Source organism: Microcebus murinus, chromosome 10 (genome assembly GCF_040939455.1).
Source record: "Microcebus murinus isolate Inina chromosome 10, M.murinus_Inina_mat1.0, whole genome shotgun sequence".
Taxonomy (NCBI): Eukaryota; Metazoa; Chordata; class Mammalia; order Primates; family Cheirogaleidae; genus Microcebus; species Microcebus murinus.
Window position 1 is genome coordinate 99025951 of NC_134113.1, and position 20652 is coordinate 99046602.

At 40.2% G+C, this 20652-nt stretch overlaps 1 protein-coding gene across 3 annotated transcripts in view; it reads right to left on the minus strand.

Moving 5' to 3' along the window:
* BCL2L13 (BCL2 like 13) overlaps positions 1 to 20652 on the minus strand; it is a 98792-nt gene that overhangs the window by 8497 nt on the left and 69643 nt on the right. For 2 of the 3 annotated variants that reach the window (XM_012747737.3, XM_076007789.1), the window contains one exon: positions 19184 to 19327. In XM_012747737.3, the coding sequence (XP_012603191.1) occupies positions 19184 to 19327 (144 nt within the window). Of the gene's footprint in view, positions 1 to 19183; positions 19328 to 20652 lie in introns of those variants that run through there. The other variant, XR_001149758.3, reaches the window with a different exon arrangement.

A 20652-nucleotide genomic window follows, 5' to 3' on the forward strand; every position in this document is an offset into this window, starting at 1 on the left:
TCAGCACTTCTGGGCTCATCATCAATAATGAATGCCAACAAAGAGTCCCTTCACCACAAAATGCAGCATAAAGACTGTATATCCATCAAGAGCAAGTTCACTGCATACCAAGAGCCAGAAGATAATGCTTGTTTCTACTGAAGAATATAAACTAAAAGTACCAATTCTACATCATTTCTGTCTTACCTCGTACCTCATTGGTCCCCAGCCTTTTTGGCACCAGGGAATGGTTTCACGGAAGACAATTTTTCCACAGAACGGGGCTGGGGATTGGGAGGGGGTGGTTTCGGGATGATTCAAGCGCATCACATTTATGTGCAGTCGGACCTCTCTGCTAATGACAATCTGTATCTGCAGCCGCTCCCCAGCACTGGCATCACCGCCTCAGCTCCCCCTCGGACCATCAGGCGTTAGAGTCCCATAAGGAGCCGCAACCCAGACCCCCGAATGCGCAGTTTACAGTAGGGTCCGCGCTCCTATGAGAATCTAATCTTGCTGCTGATCTGACAGGAGGCGGAGCTTATGTGTTGATGAGAGCCATGGGGGGTGGCTGTAAATACACACGGAGCTTTCTCGCTTGAAGCGCCTCACCTCCTGCTGCTCAGTCCAGTTCCTAATAGGTCTGTGGCCTGGGGGTTGGAGACTGCAGCTAGACCTAATAATTTTTAATTTTAGCTAGCATCTATCTTATGATCTTCCCTTCCTTTTATTTAAGTACCAAATATATTTCAATGTATTTATTCATAAATGTATCTTAATATATCCAAATATATCTCTTCCTCTTCTCTCAACATTTTCTGCTATTATTCTAATATAAGCAATCCCTATCTTTCATTAGAAGTAACAGAAAGACTCCTAAATGTCTGCAATCCGATTTGGAGATGGAAAGTACCTTTTCACCAGTCAGCTAAGCCAAGAATCTGGTAGTCATACTAGATTTCTCCTATTCCTGACATAGTTGCTTCCGATTGCCAGGAACTGTGCTGTGTAGGTGCTAGTAATAAAATAATCTCTGGGCCAGGTGTGGTGACTTATGCCTACTACCACAACACTTTGGGAGGCTGAGTCAGGAGGATCAATTGAGGCCAAGAGTTCGAGACCAGCCTAGGCAACACAGCGAGACCTTGTCTCTACAAAAAAAAAAACCGTTTGAAAAAATTAGCATGATGGTGTAGTCGTGTAGTCCCAGCTACAATGGAGGTTGAGGCAGAAAGATCACTTGAGCCCAGGAGTTCAAGGCTGCAGTGAGCTATGATCATGCCACTGCACTGCATCCTGGGTGACAAAGTGAGACTCTGTCTCTATTTAAAAAAAGAAAAAAAACTCTGCCTTCAAAGACTTTAAAATATAGTTTAAAATCTGGTAAAGGAGACAAACCTAGGGCACTCTGACATGAAGGAGAATACTTATTTGGAGATTCATGGAAGGCTTCCTGGAAGAGAGCACAACAAAGTTGGATCTTAAAGAATTAATAAGGCCGGGCGCAGTGGCTCACGCCTGTAATCCTAGCACTCTGGGAGGCCGAGGCGGGCGGATTGCTCGAGGTCAGGAGTTCAAAACCAGCCTGAGCAAGAGCGAGACCCCGTCTCTACTATAAATACAAAGAAATTAATTGGCCAACTAATATATATAGAAAAAATTAGCCAGGCATGGTGGCGCATGCCTGTAGTCCCAGCTACTCGGGAGGCTGAGGCAGCAGGATCGCTTGAGCCCAGGAGTGTGAGGTTGCTGTGAGCTAGGCTGACGCCACGGCACTCACTCTAGCCTGGGCAACAAAGCGAGACTCTGTCTGAAAAAAAAAAAAAAAAAAGAATGAATAAGAACTAATAGATCAAAGAAAGATGACAAAGATGCTGCAGGCCTCGTAAGAGCATCTAGTGGTGCTGGAAGGGCTGCGGCAGATGCAGGCTGCTAGCTCCTCAGCGTTTCAAAGCGCCAGGCAGGGAGTGCGGACACGAAGCCGCGGAAGCAGACAGCAGGACGATGCCAATGCGGGGAAAGGAAAATACTAGTGTCTATCTGGGTATAAAACATTGCCTCTCTTCACTTCCAGTTTCTTTGATTAAAAAACAAACAAACAAAAAAAAAAAACAGGCCGGGCGCTGTGGCTCACGCCTGTAATCCTAGCTCTTGGGAGGCCAAGGCGGGCGGATTGCTCAAGGTCAGGAGTTCAAAACCAGCCTGAGCAAGAGCGAGACGCCGTCTCTACTATAAATACAAAGAAATTAATTGGCCAACTGATATATATATAAAAAAATTAGCCGGGCATGGTGGCGAATGCCTGTAGTCCCAGCTACCCGGGAGGCTGAGGCAGAAGGATCACTCGAGCCCAGGAGTTTGAGGTTGCTGTGAGCTAGGCTGACGCCACGGCACTCACTCTAGCCTGGGCAACAAAGCGAGACTCTGTCTCAAAAAAAAAAAAAAAAAAACATTGCCTCTATCTTTATCAGGCTCAGCAAGACTGAGGGGAAAAGACAAGATTTTAGTTTACTGAGAAATGAATTAACTTCCTGCCCCCTGTATGCAACCTCTTACATACCATCAATAATTCAGAGCAGAAAAAATGAATCTAAGATGCCATCTGGCCATTACATTAGGTAAAGGTTCAATTTGAATTTTATAAAATAGAGTAGTTCTACATCTGAAATCTATTTCTAATTATCTGATTCCTTCATTGAAAAAGCAAGAGGGCAGAGTCATACAATATTTAGAATAATACATTATCCCTTCTTGAGCACATTAATGTTTTCCTAGGAAACCAAATATAAATTTTAAAAAGGCTACAGCACAGCAAAGAATATTAGAGGAGGTAAAGCCAATCTTTCCTCTCTATTCCTAGAGACACCATTTAGCCCAAATTTGGCTTCCTCATGCCAAATTGGAACACTAAGTGTTCCATATAAGAGAGAAGGGTTATCTTGGAATGTACACAAGTGCTGTACTAAATTCCCAAGCCCTGTTTCCTTATTCATGTAGATGCTGGTGTTCTGAACATTTAGGGGAGCATAAAATGTTTGCAAACATGATCAAAAGTGAGATCACTTCCTTAAAATTATGCATTTGTTGGCCAAGTGTGGTGGCTCACACCTGTAATCCCAGCACTTTAGGAGGCAGAGGCAGGAGGATCACTGAGGCCAGGAGTTCAAGACCATCCTGGACAACATAGCTTCTCTACAAAAATAAAATATTAGGCTGGGCATGGTGGCTCACGCCTGTCATCCTAGCACTCTGGGAGGCCTAGGTGGGCAGATCATTTGAGCTCAGGAGTTCAAGACCAGCCTGAGCAAGAGTGAGACCCCGTCTCTACTAAAAAAATAGAAATTAGCTGGACAACTAAAAAAAAAAAAAATTATATATATATATAAATTAGCCGGGCATGGTGGCACATGCCTAAAGTTCCAGCTACTCAGGAGGCTGAGACAGGAGGATTGCTTGAGCCCAAGAGTTTGAGGTTGCTGTGAGCTAAGTTAAAGCCATGGCACTCTAGCCTGGGCAACAGAGTGAGACTCTGTCTCAAAAAAAATTAGCTGGGCATGGTGGCATGTGCACATAGTCCTAGATGCTTGAGAGGCTGAGGCAGGAGGACCACTTGAGCCCAGGAGTTCAAGGCTACAGTGAACAGTGGTCAGGCCACTGCACTCCAACCTGAGTGACGCTGTCTGTTTAAAAAAAAAAAAGTGTACATTCATACAAAGCAGTATATCATTGTAAGGGATATTCAGGCTCTCTGAAGCATATCCATGGACCCCAATTTAACACTCCTGATTTGGCTCCAACAGGGTCTGGCTTAAATTCCATCCTTTCTGTACCCCTATGTCCAAACCCCCTCTTATTTCTCCTGAACTAGATAGTTCTGTGTCTGGGCCACACATTGTAATGATATATTTTTTACCACACTTCAGAATATTTTTACATGTACTAGTCATCTCCCCAACTAGATTATAAATCCTTCAAGGGGAGAAAACGTGCTTTAAACTTCTTTGTTATTCCCCAAATAATGCCTAACATATGCCAAACAAATGGTGATGCTCAATAAATGCTTGGCTGACAGGAAAATTGGTCCCATCTCTGATACAAAAGAAGCCCTGAACATTAGCTATTTGGATTTCCTCAGGTACTGTTAAGTACACCTCTTTATTCATCTCTTTATTTCCACATATATGGACTGCACCTGTGTTTTTGCTAAGTTCACATAATACTGGTGCAGAAGACAGAGTTCTAACCCCCTTCTTGGCACTCAAGCCACACTGTCCCATCCACCCAAGATGCTCTCCCTGTCAATTCCACCAGTCTGAATCCTTCTCATTACTTCTAAACTCAGAGGACTTATCTGTTACTCTATGCTGTAAAACATACAGTACATAGTGTGTATCTGCCTTATTTCCCTAACTGTAAACCTCTGGAGTATATTTTTGTAACATTTTTGTTGGGTTTCTTTTCTCAGCCCCACTCCCCCATGTGCCTCACAGGATTTCATGAATATTTATTCCATTAATATGATTGTATATTATATAATTAGCATAATTTCATTAATAAAATAATTAACCTTTAAAGTCTCTGGGAAGTTAGACAAGTTGGTCTAGGCCTTGAATCTGGAGTCTTTTTCGCGAAAGTCAAGATGTGACCCTATGCCTTTAAAGAAGCCTCTCCTGATCAAGCCCCGCCCTGCTGCACAGCTACTTCTTTTCTTTGTACTCATGGTCTCTGACTTATGATTTTTTTGATTCTACCATGGGTTTATCAAAGTATTAAATGCATTTTCAGTTTACCATATTTCTGACTTACGATTAAGTTTACTGGGATGTACCCCATCATAACTGAGGAGCATATGTATTCTACAATACCTATTAAAAAATCTGTACTTTTAGGCCGGGCGCGGTGGCTCACACCTGTAATCCTAGCACTCTGGGAGGCCGAGGCGGGCGGATTGCTCAAGGTCAGGAGTTCAAAACCAGCCTGAGCGAGACCCCGTCTCTACCATAAAAATAGAAAGAATTTAATTGGCCAACTAATATATATAATATAAAAATCAGCCGGGCATGGTGGCTCGTGCCTGTAGTCCCAGCTACTCGGGAGGCTGAGGCAGGAGGATTGCTTGAGCCCAGGAGTTTGAGGTTGCTGTGAGCTAGGCTGACGCCACGGCACTCACTCTAGCCTAGGCAAGAAAGTGAGACTCTGTCTCAAAAAAAAAAAAAAAAAAAAAAAAATCTGTACTTTTATGGTGGCTTTCTTCATATTAATTTAGTTTTAACAACTAAATAATTGACTTCTTTATGTTCAGGGCGTGTTTAATAAGTATATAATAAATTCACAGTCATATTGTTATGTTGAAGAGCAAAGTTTAAGATTATAATCTCTGTTTCAAGGAGTCTGAAATCTAGTTGGGGAGATTATATAACACAAAGGTCCTCAAACTCTGTGCCTAGAGTCACCTGTGGAACTTTTAAGAATTCATAGGCTAAGCCAGGTGTTGTGGCTCACACCTGTAATCCTAGCACTCTGGAAGGCCAAGGCAGGTGGATTGGTCAAGGTCAGGAGTTCGAGACCCCGCTTCTAATAAAAAATTAGAAAGAAATTAATTGGCCAACTAAAAATATATAGAAAAAATTAGCCAGGCATGGTGACGCACACCTGTAGTCCCAGCTACTTGGGAGGCTGAGGCAGGAGGATCGCTTGAACCCAGGAATTTGAGGTTGCTGTGAGCTAGGCTGATGCCACTGCACTCTAGCCTGAGCAACAGAGTGAGACTCTGTCTCAAAAAAAAAAAAAAAAAAAAAAAAGAATTCCTAGGCTAAAGTTACAACCCATAACAATTAAATTAGAATCTTTAATAAAGGTAGGAACCAGACATTATATCTTGCTAAATATAAATGGGTAAATTAGGCCGGGCGCGGTGGCTCACGCCTGTAATCCTAGCACTCTGGGAGGCCGAGGCGGGCGGATTGCTCAAGGTCAGGAGTTCAAAACCAGCCTGAGCGAGACCCCGTCTCTACCATAAAAATAGAAAGAAATTAATTGGCCAACTAATATATATAATATAAAAAAAATCAGCCGGGCATGGTGGCTCGTGCCTGTAGTCCCAGCTACTCGGGAGGCTGAGGCAGGAGGATTGCTTGAGCCCAGGAGTTTGAGGTTGCTGTGAGCTAGGCTGACGCCACGGCACTCACTCTAGCCTAGGCAAGAAAGCGAGACTCTGTCTCAAAAAAAAAAAAAAAAAATAAAAATAAATGGGTAAATTGCAAGAATCAATTTACCTTTTGTCTATCATATCCAAAGCCCAGACATACTCTAACACAATGAACAGACAGAGGCAAAATGACTTAAGACTTTTCAGTAATTGTAAATCATTTTACTCACTGAGTACTTATAATCACTTCAGTAATAACCCAAGCTTTGCTCATTCTTGTTAAGTCACCAATAATGAAGAATCACCATGAATGAAAACAGTTACCATTTACTTGGAACCATTTCTATAACATTCTTGAAAGACTGGCGGTCCAAGAGTGAGGAAAACCCAGTCAGCAAAGCCAAATCAATAGTTAAGGTAGGCCAGGCACTGTAGCTCATATCTGTAATGTGAGCTCTCTGGGAGGCTAAGGTGAAAAGATCGCTTGAAGTCAGGAGTTCAAGGCCAGCCTGAGCAAGGGCAAGACCCCATCTCTACTATAAATAGAAAAAATGAACCAGACATGATGGCGCATGCCTGTAGTCTCAGCTACTTAGGAGGCTGAGGCAGAAGAATTGCTTGAGCCCATGAGTTTGAGGTTGCTGTGAGCTAGGCTGACATCACAGCACACTAGCCCAGATAACAAAGTCAGACTCCTCAAAAAAAAGAAAGAAAGGTTCAAATACAGAATAATTTTACAGGGAGGAAGAAAAAGGTAGAAAAGAACAATAATAGCATAAAGTAGCACAAAATTCCTATTTGTCCTTCATGACCTTTAGTATACTTCTCTTATTTGTTCTCTCAAAATCTCCAAATGAGAAACTAATAATATAGCTTAGCAGCTATAGGATCCTCCACCCTCAAACCACTGCAATGTGGCTAAAAGGAAAGGTAATGAGGCATTGCTGAAGATTAAAAATTTTTCATTATTGAAACTATGGATATTTTATTTTATTTTTATTTTTATTTTATTTTATTTTTTTTTGAGACAGAGTCTTGCTTTGTTGCCCAGGCTAGAGTGAGTGCCGTGGCGTCAGCCTAGCTCACAGCAACCTCAAACTCCTGGGCTCAAGCAATCCTCCTGCCTCAGCCTCCCGAGTAGCTGGGACTACAGGCATGCACCACCATGCCCGGCTAATTTTTTCTATATATATTAGTTGGCCAATTAGTTTGTTTCTATTTATAGTAGAGACAGAGTCTCGCTCTTGCTCAGGGTGGTTTCGAACTCCTGATCTTGAGCAATCCGCCTGCCTCGGCCTCCCAGAGTGCTTAGGATTACAGGCGTGAGCCACCACGCCTGGCCAAAACTATGGATATTTTAAAACTGGGCTAAGTCTTGTTAAGTGAAAAAGTTGGGAACATTACCAGAAATATGATAGCGAATAAGTCAATCCTATATAGTCTAACATTCCAAGAAACACATAAGATCACACTATTTTGTCAAATAATTTGCATTTCAGAGTTATGTAAAATAGTCAAAGAAACACCAGTTACCTCACTAGAAGTGACTTAAAACAGTGTATTCTTGTTAGTCTTTCATTTAATTTTTTTGAGACAGAGTCTCTTTCTGCCTCCTGGGCTAGAGTGCAATGGTTGCATCATAGCTCACTGTAACCTCAAACTCCTGGACTCAAGCAATTCTCCTGCTTCCTGAGTATCTTAGACTACAGGCACATGCCACCATGCCTGGCTAATTTTTTCTATTTTTAGTAAAGACCAGGTCTTGCTCTTGCTCAGGCTGGTCTTGAACTCCTGGCCTCAAGAAAGCCTCCTACCTTGGCCTCCCACAGTGCTAGGAGTACAGGTATGAACCACTGTACCCTGCCAGTGTTTCATTTAAATTTAAAAATTTTCGGCCGGGCGCTGTGGCTCACGCCTGTAATCCTAGCTCTTGGGAGGCCGAGGCGGGCGGATTGCTCAAGGTCAGGAGTTCAAAACCAGCCTGAGCAAGAGCGAGACCCCGTCTCTACTATAAATAGAAAGAAATTAATTGGCCAACTGATATATATATAAAAAATTAGCCAGGCATGGTGGCGCATGCCTGTAGTCCCAGCTACCTGGGAGGCTGAGGCAGAAGGATCACTCCAGCCCAGGAGTTTGAGGTTGCTGTGAGCTAGGCTGACGCCACGGCACTCACTCTAGCCTGGACAACAAAGCGAGACTCTGTCTCAAAAAAAAAAAAAAAAAAAAAAAAAAAAAAAAAAAAACCAGCCTGAGCAAGAGCGAGACCCCGTCTCTACTATAAATAGAAAGAAATTAATTGGCCAACTGATATATATATATATATATAAAAAATTAGCCGGGCATGGTGGCGCATGCCTGTAGTCCCAGCTACCCGGGAGGCTGAGGCAGAAGGATCACTCGAGCCCAGGAGTCTGAGGTTGCTGTGAGCTAGGCTGACGCCACGGCACTCACTCTAGCCTGGGCAACAAAGCGAGACTCTGTCTCAAAAAAAAAAAAAATTTTCATCAAAAAAATTAAAAACACTTAAAAAATGTTATTAAACCCCTACTTCCTGAGTTATTTGGTATGTTTTTCATTCTTTTTTTAAATATGTTCTTTATTCTTAATCTTAGAATCACATATGCTCTCACTTTCTGTTCACACTCTAAGTTTTATAATTTGTTTTCATGTCAAAAGACGTGGCCTTGCCTTATAATTGCACAGCTCTTCAAATAGAAGGGACAGCCAAGGGTCAGAGGTCCCAATCGCTCATAGACAGGAATTCCCAACAAGTTACTTACCTGCACTTCTAAAAACAGAACCTCTAATAGCAAGAAGTGATTAAAAATGTAAAAGCAGAAACAAAATAAAAAAAAGAGCTATGACAAAAAAGGTAAGAATTTTAATTCTCAGAAAAGAGACTTTTAGGGCTATAAGCCAAGATAAGTGAAATGGAAATTTCAAAGTTCCATCATGAAGAAATAAGGGAAAAGTTAACAAACTGACACAAAATTTAGCACAAAATAACTTTTCCATTTATTTTTAACATCTCAAAGCTAACAAAATATTGAAGAACATTCTTTGTTCCACAACTAGAGGGCCTTTTCATCTCATTCAAAACACGAGATCAACAAGTTTGTCAAGGCTGGGTACAGTGGCTCACGCCTGTAATCCTAGCACTCTAGGAGCCTAATGCAGGAGGATCCCTTGAGCTAAGGAGTTCAAGACTAGCCTGAGCAAGAGTGAGATCCCCCTGCCTCTATTAAAAATAGAAAAATTAGCTAGGCATGGTGGCGAGCACCTGTAGTCCCAGCTACTCGGGAGACTGAGGCAGGAGGATTGCTTGAGCCCAAGAATTTGAGGTTGCTGTGAGCTAGGCTGACGCCACGGCACTCTAGCTGGCAACCAAGCGAGACTCTGTCTCATAAAACAAAAACAAAACAAAACAAAACAAAAAGTTTGTCATTTTACAACTTTGGAATAATATAAGTTGTCAAATTACAACTTTGGAATAATATATTGCTTAATAGGCATTTCAAATTAAATACCTTTTTTTCCTTGTTGTCATGGCCTCCCTACCTTACAATTTATTTCTGTATTTAGGACATGTGACATTTTAATGAAGATTCACCAAACATTTTGTGCTCTTATGTAAGAAGTCTGAATGAAAGAACAGATGACTATTGGAGGAAGGTTTTACTCCTGGAGACTGATTCATATAATGCAAAAATATAAAAATAGCAGCCTTTCTCTTAACAATTACTGGTATTAATGAAGAATAGGCTTTCACTAAAATAAAAAGAGCTGATTTGGGGAATAGAATACCTAAAACTTAGCATATTAAAAAAATAACATCTACAGGTAGTCTTAGTGCCATTCTGACAATCTAAATCGTTAACACAAAATTTTTGTACTGCTGGGAGTATCCATCTCTTTGGCCCCAGTAATATAAAAAAACACAAAGGAGAGGGGGGGAAATGGGCATTTATTGAAACCTTAAAATCTGTACCCCCATAATATGCCGAAATAAAACAAACAAACAAACAAACAAAAAAAACACAAAGGAGTAACTTCAAGGGCTCGAAAACATAAAAGTAGTTGGGACCAAATATCAGAGTTTAAATATACACAAAGAATTAAAGAACTATGTCTTTTTTAAAAAATAAATGAAATCCAGAGAGCTTTAGTAACTTACCCAAGGTCCCTTAACTTGCTGTGAAGAATTGGATAGCAATAACAACAGGTAACCCTAATATAACTCTTACCATGTGTCCGTCTAAAGACTTAAACTAATCTATTTAAACCTCACCACAATGCTATGAGATGTTTATTATTATTTCCATTTCACAGACAAGGAAACTGAAGCAACTAAAGAGGATAAATAATTTTCCCAATGTCATGAAGCTGGGATTCAAGCCCAGGCATTTCACCTCCAGGGCTCATGCCCAGCTCTTAGGCTATAGTCCCTTGATTCCGATTCTGGTGCTTTTCCAACTATATCATAGTACCTTCTGAGTTATGGACAGAAGGAGATAGAACAAGTTATTCTTGATGTTTTCTTCAAGCAAACACACAAAGATACATGCACAAAACTCTTCAATTAAAAAGGGAAGTAGATGATCTTGAATATATGAGGGAGTACTATACTTCATTCCTGATACAATTTGGTTTCCAGTTTTGCTTTGAGCTCTAGGCTTTCTAATTTTGGAAGGAGGAGATTTGGACCCTCCCATTCATGATCCCTTTCTAAGTGAAGGGAGACAGGCTGAGTTTTGCTGTTCTTGTTATCCCAAAAACCCTGGCTTGGGGCCTGTGTTCATACTGGCTCTCAGACTGGTCAAATGCAATGTTCTTGAGAGATGGGGACCTAATTATTACCAGAGTAGCAGCCAGGAGAGAAAAGAGTGTGAATTAAGTACCCAATTAAAAGGAAACATGATTTCAAGGAAGGAAAGAAGGAAGGAAGGAAGGAAGGAAGGAAGGAAGGAAGGAAGGAAGGAAGGAAGGAAGGAAGGAAGGAAGGAAGGAAGGAAGGAAGGAAGGAAGGAAGGAGAAAAGAGAAAAAAGGAAAGAAAGAAAGAAAGAAAGAAAGAAAGAAAGAAAGAAAGAAAGAAAGAAAGAAAGAAAGAAAGAAAGGAAGGAAGGAAGGAAGAAAGAAAGAAGAAAAGAAGTGGAGAAGAAACAAAGGGAATATATTAAAATAAATAATAAAATATAAATACAACTTTGCTTTGGTGGTAGAAACTAAGTAAAAAACAGCTTGGCAATCATTCAGAATCATTTCAAAAATATGTTAGCTACTTCACAATGCATTGACTGCATTTTGTTGTTTTGCTTTTTTTTGGTTCACATCAATTATAAATTATTCTGCCTCATCAAGCAGTATTTCACCTTCTGAGTCAGAGCTGCTAAGCTGAGCACCTAGGGACTTAATTTTTCCATCTGAAGATGCTTTGGCAAAATTCTAGAGCCCAGCTATAATACTAAACTCATCTAAGGAAGGACTCATTCCCTGAAAATATGCCAACAACCCCTTATTCATTACATTTAGGACTTTATATAATATTTATCTCTCAAGTATTCATCTTACAAATTAGAAACAGACAATTGCTTTTCTCCAAACAGGACACTAACCAAATGCCTCTTAGAAAACTATTAACCTCAAATAGGAAAATGGAGAGTATGAAAGAAATTACAGAAGTAATTTTCCACCCAACATGAAGACCAAGACCCATAAAAAATATAGAAGACAACACAGTAAACATGCACACCCACATGTATAACAGAATTCACAAAACAGGACTTACCCTTACTGTACTAAATTGATTTTAGCTGCAATCCACTTCATTGATTTCAGATCACCTATGTGTCACCTCCCACAGTATGAAAACTCTAACAAATTCTTAACCTGAAAGTTTCCAAGAGATAAACAAACGCACAAAAAGCTTTTCAAGGTTTGCTATTCTTAAAACAGAAATGAGAAGCTTCATGTCAGAGAGGAAAACAAGAAGACTGATTTTATCCAAAATACTTAAATATTATGACAGCCAGATGACATTTTCCCCAATAATCTTTTATGTACCTTAAAATTAAAGATCTTTCATAGTAAGTTTAGTACATGACAATGGAGAAAATAAAAACAAGCCTTACCACAGTGGACTTGCATTGCCTTTGGCAGGAGACAGACTGACTTCTAATGCAGCAATGCAATCTCAGGAAATGAAAGAGAGTGAGAAAGAGGAGGGAGGAAGCAAGGATGAGTCAGGGAGAATCACAGCACACCAGCCAGTCTCTGCCCTCACGGGGCTGCAGGGCAAATAAAAGTCAGAATCAACACTCAAAAGAAGCTTCAGTCAGACTTAAGGAAAGGGAAAAAAAGCCCTCTTCAGTGACCCATCTGAAAACCTGACCTTTGTAAAAATGTAACATTTTCACAAAACACTTTCATATCATTATCTTTGTGACATAGAAAAGCTATTCTTTTCTTTTTGTAGTTGATAAAACTGAAGCTCAGAGAAGTTAAATAAATTCCCCCAAAACGTAGGGCTAGTATTTGGCAGAACTGAGACCAGAAACAGGGTTGTCATTTCCAACCCTGTTTTCAACTCACCATTTTCTGGCTAAAAAGGCAGAGAATAAAAAAATAAGGTAGAAAGAGAAAACTAATAATATAAAAAAAACCCAAAAATCTCTATAATTCTAATGACAATATAAACAGTAATAGAGAAATTACATTTCAGTTCTAGTTCTGAAAATCTAATTGCTAACTATAGTTAAGATGTGTGTTCCTAACTGAATCTATTTCTAATTGTACATCAATTATTGCCTTCTTTTGCCTTTCATTGCACTTTGAACATCTCCCAGCATGTAACATACTACATGTAGTTATTTACATTTATGTCTCCTCAACCATATCTCAGTTTAAAAGTAGGGCCTATTTTTATTCAACTTTCGTATACTCAGAACCTTGCATGGTGTCTAGCATGGTACATGCAACCAATTAAGGTTTGCTGTATACTGAAAATTAATCTCTGAGGGTTAAGCTTAAACAGCATTCTAGATATTAACTCATCTTCAGAAAATTCTTGTAAAATGTGCAGGTACTATTAAAGTGACTTCATTAGTAAACTAGAGTTTATAAATAATCTGAACAATATGCAGGAAAATTATTCATCTTAAAGCCATGTAGTTAGAGAATAACGAACACTACTAGATTATTCTGCTTCTTAAGGAAAATCAACAGAAAGAGCATGAGTTGGTGCTACCTGTGATTGCTATTCTACAGAACAGGAGATGTGTCTATTCCATTTCAAATGGCATAGGGAAATATGTTTCCCCTCATGTGACAGTGAAGATCACTAACTATGCATGCTCAGAAGTATGCCACGAATCTTTCACATTTAAGGTATAAAAGCTATGACTATATGACCCAAGTCCGAGTTTGAATAATGCTGGTGATTGAAGTAACTAGGAACAAAATAATATAGATCTGTGTTAAAAAAAAAAAAAAACAACAACCTTAGTTTGAGGTCACTTTAAATTTAAAGTGGTTATGTTACATCTAAACCTCAATAAGTTGCACTGCAGGATGCTTAAGAAAAAAATAGTAAACATCAATAACTGGTTTTCTCAATATCAGTACAAAGAAAAAACATCCCAATGTACTAAGAAGAAAACAATCACAAAACACAGGTCATAGAAGAAGCAAAACTATCTATAGAACTCCAAAAAGCACCTGTCTTATCCGTTTCTGTTAATAATACAGAGAGAACACTACTTTTTCTTTTGTAAATCAATATGCCCAAAGCCTGCCTATCCCATCCAACTATGCTCTCATTCCATTCATCCCACAGCCCATGGCTGCCTGCTCCTCCTCTTCTGCAGGTGTTCAAAACTAGCTGCATTTTGAGAGCTAGGTAATTTGTTATACCCTAATGCTGTGTTCAAGTGCCCAAAGATAGACCCATTCCCTGTGGAAATCATACTATGGCCTTTATATAACAGACATGCAACAACACGCCGTCAAACCAAATGATTCTCTCCTGGAATGCTTTTAAGAGCTGTCAGTGCAATGTCTAAAACAAAGAACCTTAAAGATGATTCATGTCGACAGCTTGTATCAAAGTATACATTTTCACCAATGAACCAAAACAGTATTTTTTGGTTTTAAACACAAGCAAATGTTGAGCTTAGACCTAAAAATGTGAAATATGGATTGGGCATTCAAATTTAGAGATAAAATACTCATGAACTAGTTATCCATGTAGTAGCTCTTTTCTTTTAGCACAGGATTTGAGTTGAATAAAAAACTCTCTCTATAACAAACTGCAATCACCGAACAAAATGTGATGCAGCACATCAACTGAAATCAAGAAGGGAATACATAATATTCCCTGCATTTTTCTTCTTTTGTTGTAAAGTTCGAAATAGGCCAAGTGGAAATTAACCTGGGGTGTCTCTTAGCTCCCCCACAAACCATACACTACACTGGCCAAAATTTTTTAAAAGCTACTGAAGTAGAAAGAAAATAACAATAACAATAAATTGTCACAGTATTCATCTTTAAGAACAGCTTTAAAATATTTTTATTTTCCTAAGACAGATGCTCAGCATTTCATTCAAAAACACTTACTGGCCAGGCGCAGTGACTCACCCTGTAATCCTAGCACCCTGGGAGGCCAGGGTGGGCGAATCATTTGAGCTCAGGAGTTCAAGACCAGCCTGAACAAGAGCGAGAAACCGTCTCTACCAAAAATAGAAAAAATTAGCCAGGCATGGTGACACATGCCTGTAGTCCCAGCTACTTGGGAGGCTGAGGCAGGAGGATCGCTTGAGCCCAGGAGTTTGAGGTTGCTGTGAGCTAGGCTGACGCCATGGCACTCTAGCCTGAACAACAAAGTGAGACTCTGTCTCAAAGGAAAAAAAAAAAGAAAAGGAAAAAACACTGACCAAGCATCTAAACCGAATACATTCCATATTATAACGAATATTAATTAAATTTACACTTTTTAAAATTAACTCAAAGCCTAAGATACATGGTTGTTAAAAAGCAATAATGTGCCCTATATTTCATGAACAGTACTCTCACTGCTAAATCACTATTGAATAAATCACAACAAACGTAGCTTAACAAACATTGCTAGAATCAAAGAAAGAGGCTGGGTGCAGTGGCTCACACCTGTAATCCTAGCACTTAGGGAGGCTGAGGCAGGAGTATCATTTGAGGCCAGGAGTTTGCGACCAGCCTGGGCAACATAGCAAGACCCTGTCCCCACAAAATTTTTTTTTAAATTAGCTGGGTGTGGTGGCACGTGCCTGTAGTCCCAGCTACCCAGGCAACTGAAGTAGGATCACTTGAGCCCAGGAGTTAGAAGTTGCAGTGAGCTATGATGACACCACAGTACTCTAGTTGAGGCAACAGAGCAAGACCGTGTCTCAATCAATCGATCAATAAAATATGAAAGAACTACTAAAGAATTACTACAACGAAAAAAATTCAATAGAGAAGTGGGCAAATGACACGAACCCATGGTATTTCACAGACAAGGAAATATAAATGGCTCATAAACATAAAAAGAGGCTAAAGCTCCTTAGTGTTCACAGAAATGCAAATTAAATCCACAATGAATTATCAATTTATACCCATAAGTAACAAAAAATTAATAACTCTCTAAATATTATACAAAGTGGCATCCTGTTTTGGTTTTTTGTTTCTTATTTTTTTTTTTTTTTGAGACAGAGTCTCACTCTATTGCCCGGGCTAGAGTGCTGTGGCATCAGACTCGCTCATAGCAATCTCAAACTCCTGGGCTCAAAGCGATCCTTCTGTCTCAGCCTCCCAAGTAGCTGGGACTACAAGCATACGCCACCATGCCCAGCAAACTTTTTCTATATATTTTTAGTTGGCCAATTAATTTCTTTCTGGTTTCGAACTCCTGACCTTGAGCAATCCACCTGCCTCAGCCTCTCAGAGTGCTAGGATTACAGGTGTGAGCCACCACACGCAGCCCAAAGTGATATCCTGGATTAGATCCTGGAAGAGAAAAACGACATTACTGTAAAATCGATATAAAGTCTGCAGTTTAATTTAATGTATAAATATTAATCTCTTGGTTTTGAAAAAGGTATGGTTATAAAGGATGTGAATACTAGGAGAAACTGGGTGAAAAGTATATGAGAGCTCTTGGTTTTATCTTTATAAATTTTATGTAAATCCAAAATTATTTCAAAATAAACTTATTTTAATAATGATTTAAAAATTAATAACTTACAATACTAACTATTGAGGAAGATGTAGAACAACAAACACTCATATTGTTGTCAGACTATAAACTGGAAAACCACAGTGGAAAATGCTTTGGCATTATTCTATAAATTAGAACAAACCTTTTTTTTTTTTGAGACACAATCTCGCTTTGTTGCCCCAGCAGTGGCGTCATCATAGCTCACAGCAACCTCAAACTCGAGGGTTCAAGTAATTCTCCTGCTTCAGTCTCCCGAGTAGCCGGGACTAAAGGCATGCGCACCACAAAGCCCCACTAATTTTTCTAATTTTAGTAGAGACGAGGTCTCACTCTTGCTCAGGTTGGTCTCAAACTCCTGACCTCAAGCAATCCTCCTGCCTCAGACTCCCAAAGTGCTAGGATTATAGGTGTCGGCCATGGCACCTAGAACATATCTGTACTCTATGAACCAAAAATTCTATTCTGAAGTGTAAATCCACAGAAACTCTTCCACATATGTAGAATGTTTATGACAGTGATGTTTGTAATAGCAAAAAAGTAGAATTGTCCACTGACAAGATTTTAGATAGGTAAACTATGGTATATTTACACAATGAAATATTAAACTCCACCCAATGAATCAATCTAGAGCATGCATGCATTCTCAGGGGGGACACTAGTAAGGGTGAAAAGTTAGTCAAAGCGACGGGGAAATCTTAGATACTTTAATAGTGTGTGGAGCTCCAAATGGCCACACTACATAAACAAACATATTAAAATTTTCATGGGGGAAGGAAGGAGATGACTAGGGGATAAAAATAATGTCTAGTAAATATATTTAGCAAAGTGATATTGAAAAGAAGGTTGAGAAAAAATGACCTAGGTGTATCACAAACATATAACATTGAGTGAAAAAAGCAAGTTACAGAAGACAAATAGTGTGACACTATTTACATAAAGTTCAAAACATACACGTAATATATTGTCTAAGAATATATCCATATGCAGTCAAACTACAATTTTAAAAAATTCAGAATCGGGGCCAGGCATGGTAGCTCACGTCTGTAATCCTAGCACTCTAGGAGGACAAGGCAGGCAGATTGCTCAAAGGTCAGGAGTTTTTTTTTTTTTAATTTTATTTTTAGTTGGTCAATTAATTTCTATTTTTTAGTAGAGACGGGGTCTCGCTCTTGCTCAGGCTGGTTTCGAACTCCTGACCTTGAGCAATCCTCCTGCCTCGGTCTCCCAGAGTGCTAGGATTACAGGCGTGAGCCACTGCGCCCGGCCAAGGTCAGGAGTTTTGAAACCAGCCTGAGCAAGAGCGAGACCCCGTCTCTACTAAAAATAGAAAGAAATTAATTGGCCAACTAAAAATATATAGAAAAAATTAGCCATGCATGGTGGTGCATGCCTGTAATCCCAGCTACTTGGAAGGCTGAGATAGAAGGATTGCTTGATCCCAGGAGTTTGAGGTTGCTGTGAGCAAGGCTGATGCCACCGCACTCTAGCCAGGGCAACAGAGAGAGACTGTATCAAAAAAAAAAAAAAAAAATTCAGAATTGGACTTACCCCTGTGAAGTGGATAGGAGCATATATAAATCTATGAGGGGAAAAAAAGGTGATTCAAAAGTGCTAGGTATGGGCCTGGCGCAGTGGCTCACGCCTGTAATCTTAGCACTCTGGGAGGCTGAGGCGGGCAGATTGCTCAAGGTCAGGAGTTCGAAACCAGCCTGAGCAAGAACCAGATCCATCTCTATTAAAAAATAGAAAGAAATTAATTGGCCAACTAAAAATATATACAAGCCGGGCGCGGTGGCTCACGCCTGTAATCCTAGCACTCTGGGAGGCTGAGGCGGGCGGATTGCTCGAGGTCAGGAGTTCGAAACCAGCCTGAGCAAGAGTGAGACCCCGTCTCTACTATAAATAGAAATAAATTAATTGGCCAACTAATATATATATAAAAATTAGCCGGGCATGGTGGCGCATGCCTGTAGTCCCAGCTACTTGGGAGGCTGGGGCAGCAGGATTGCTTGAGCCAGGAGTTTGAGGTTGCTGTGAGCTAGGCTGACGCCACGGCACTCACTCTAGCCTGGGCAACAAGCGAGACTCTGTCTCAAAAAAAAAAAAAAAAAAAAATATATACAAAAAATTACCCAGGCAGGCATGGTGGTGCATGCCTATAGTCCCCAGCTACTTGGGAGGCTGAGGCAGGAGGACTGCTTGAGCCCAGGAGTCTGAAATTACTGTAAGCTAGGCTGATGCCACGGCACTCTAGCCAGGGCAACAGAGTGAGACTTTGTCTCAAAAAAAAAAAGAGTGCTAGATACGGTCTTTTCTTAGACTGGGAAAGTAGATATATAGGTGTTCATTTTATTGTTCCTCATCCTTTAGTTATTTACATATTTTTATTTTTTAAATTTTTAATTATTATGGGAACATAAGAGTTGTGTATCTTCATATATTTTTGATAGTATAGGATGTTTCATAATTAAGAACTATTTAAAAGTACTACGTATCAATTTACTGTTAGTAAACTCTTAGCTTTACTTAAACTGTATTAGCAGCCTTTCCATTAGTCATCATCCAATACTTTTATTAGTATAAAAACCTAGGCTGTTAAAAACAACAAAAGACTTAGCCAGGTGCAGTGCTGCACACCTGTACTCTCAGCTACTCAGGAGGCTGAAACAGGAGGATGGCTTGAGCCCAGAAGTTTAAGGCTATAAGTGTGCCATGATTGTGCCTGTGAATAGCCACTGCATTCCAGCCTGGGCAACAAAACAACAACAACAAAAAACAACAGCCTACTTACTTTTCAGAGAAAAGATTTTTAATACTTAACAGCTCATACCCAGCCGCCTTGCTGAATGATGTACTCTGCCGCGTAGTCCTCCAGATATGTCACACCAAATTGCAGCAGTGCACTCAAAGGCTCTTGACCATATCTTGCCAACTCCAAAAGCATTTGTCGTAGCAAAACCAGAGGCACCAAAATCTTCAATGCATAGATGAGAGAATAAAAAAAACCAAACTGAAATTCTCATAATGCATTTTATATGTTCAACTACTAGAAAATTATACTCAGATGAACACCATGGTATTTCATTTTCATTATGAAAAAGGACATAAAATGCCAACTCTTATTAGGATTTTCCTGAATATTGCATGTAGGTTTTATAAATAGGGTGGTCGAAATAGTTCTTTTTTTTTCCCGCTTTGTTGCCCAGGCTAGAGTGAGTGCCGTGGCATCAGCCTAGCTCACAGCAACCTCAAACTCCTGGGCTCAAGCAATCCTGCTGCCTCAGTCTCCCGAGTAACTGGGACTACAGGCATGTGCCACCATGCCCGGCTAATTTTTTTTTTCTATATATATTAGTTGGCCAATTAATTTCTTTCTATTTATAGTAGAGACGGGGTCTCGCTCTTGCTCAGGCTGGTTTCGAACTCCTGACCTCGAGCAATCCGCCCGCCTCGGCCTCCCAAAGTGCTAGGATTATAGGTGTGAGCCACCGCGTCCGGCCCAAAATAGTTATTGAAAATAATTGGGGGCTGGGCGTGGTGGCTCACGCCTGTAATCCTAGCATTCTGGGTGGCCGAGGCAAGTGGATCATTTGAGCTCAGGAGTTCGAGACCAGCCTAAGCAAGATTGAGACCCCATCTCTACTAAAAAAATAGAAAGAAATTAGCTGAACAACTAAAAATATATATGGAAGCAATTAGCCGGGCATGGTGGCGCGTGCCTGTAGTCCCGGCTACTTGGGAGGCTGAGGCAGCAGGATTGCTTAAGCCTAGGAGTTTGAGGTTGCTGTGAGCTAGGCTGACGCCACAGCACTCTAGCCTGGGCAACAGACTCTGTTTCAAAAAAATAAAATAAGGCCGGGCGCGGTGGCTCACGCCTGTAATCCTAGCACTTTGGGAGGCCGAGACGGGCGGATTGCTCGAGGTCAGGAGTTCGAAACCAGCCTGAGCAAAAGCGAGACCCCGTCTCTACTATAAATAGAAAGAAATTAATTGGCCAACTAATATATATAGAAAAAAAAATTAGCCGGGCATGGTGGCTCGTGCCTGTAGTCCTAGCTACTCGGGAGGCTGAGGCAGGAGGATCGCTTGAGCCCAGGAGTTTGAAGTTGCTGTGAGCTAGGCTGACGCCACGGCATTCACTCTAGCCTGGGCAACAAAGTGAGACTCTGTCTCAAAAAAAATAAAATAAAATAAAATAAAATAAAATAAAATGAAATAAAATAAATAATTGGGCATGTGTGTGTAAAATAATTTATGTATAAGGAAATGTACTGAAGGATTATTTATAATAGCAAAAAA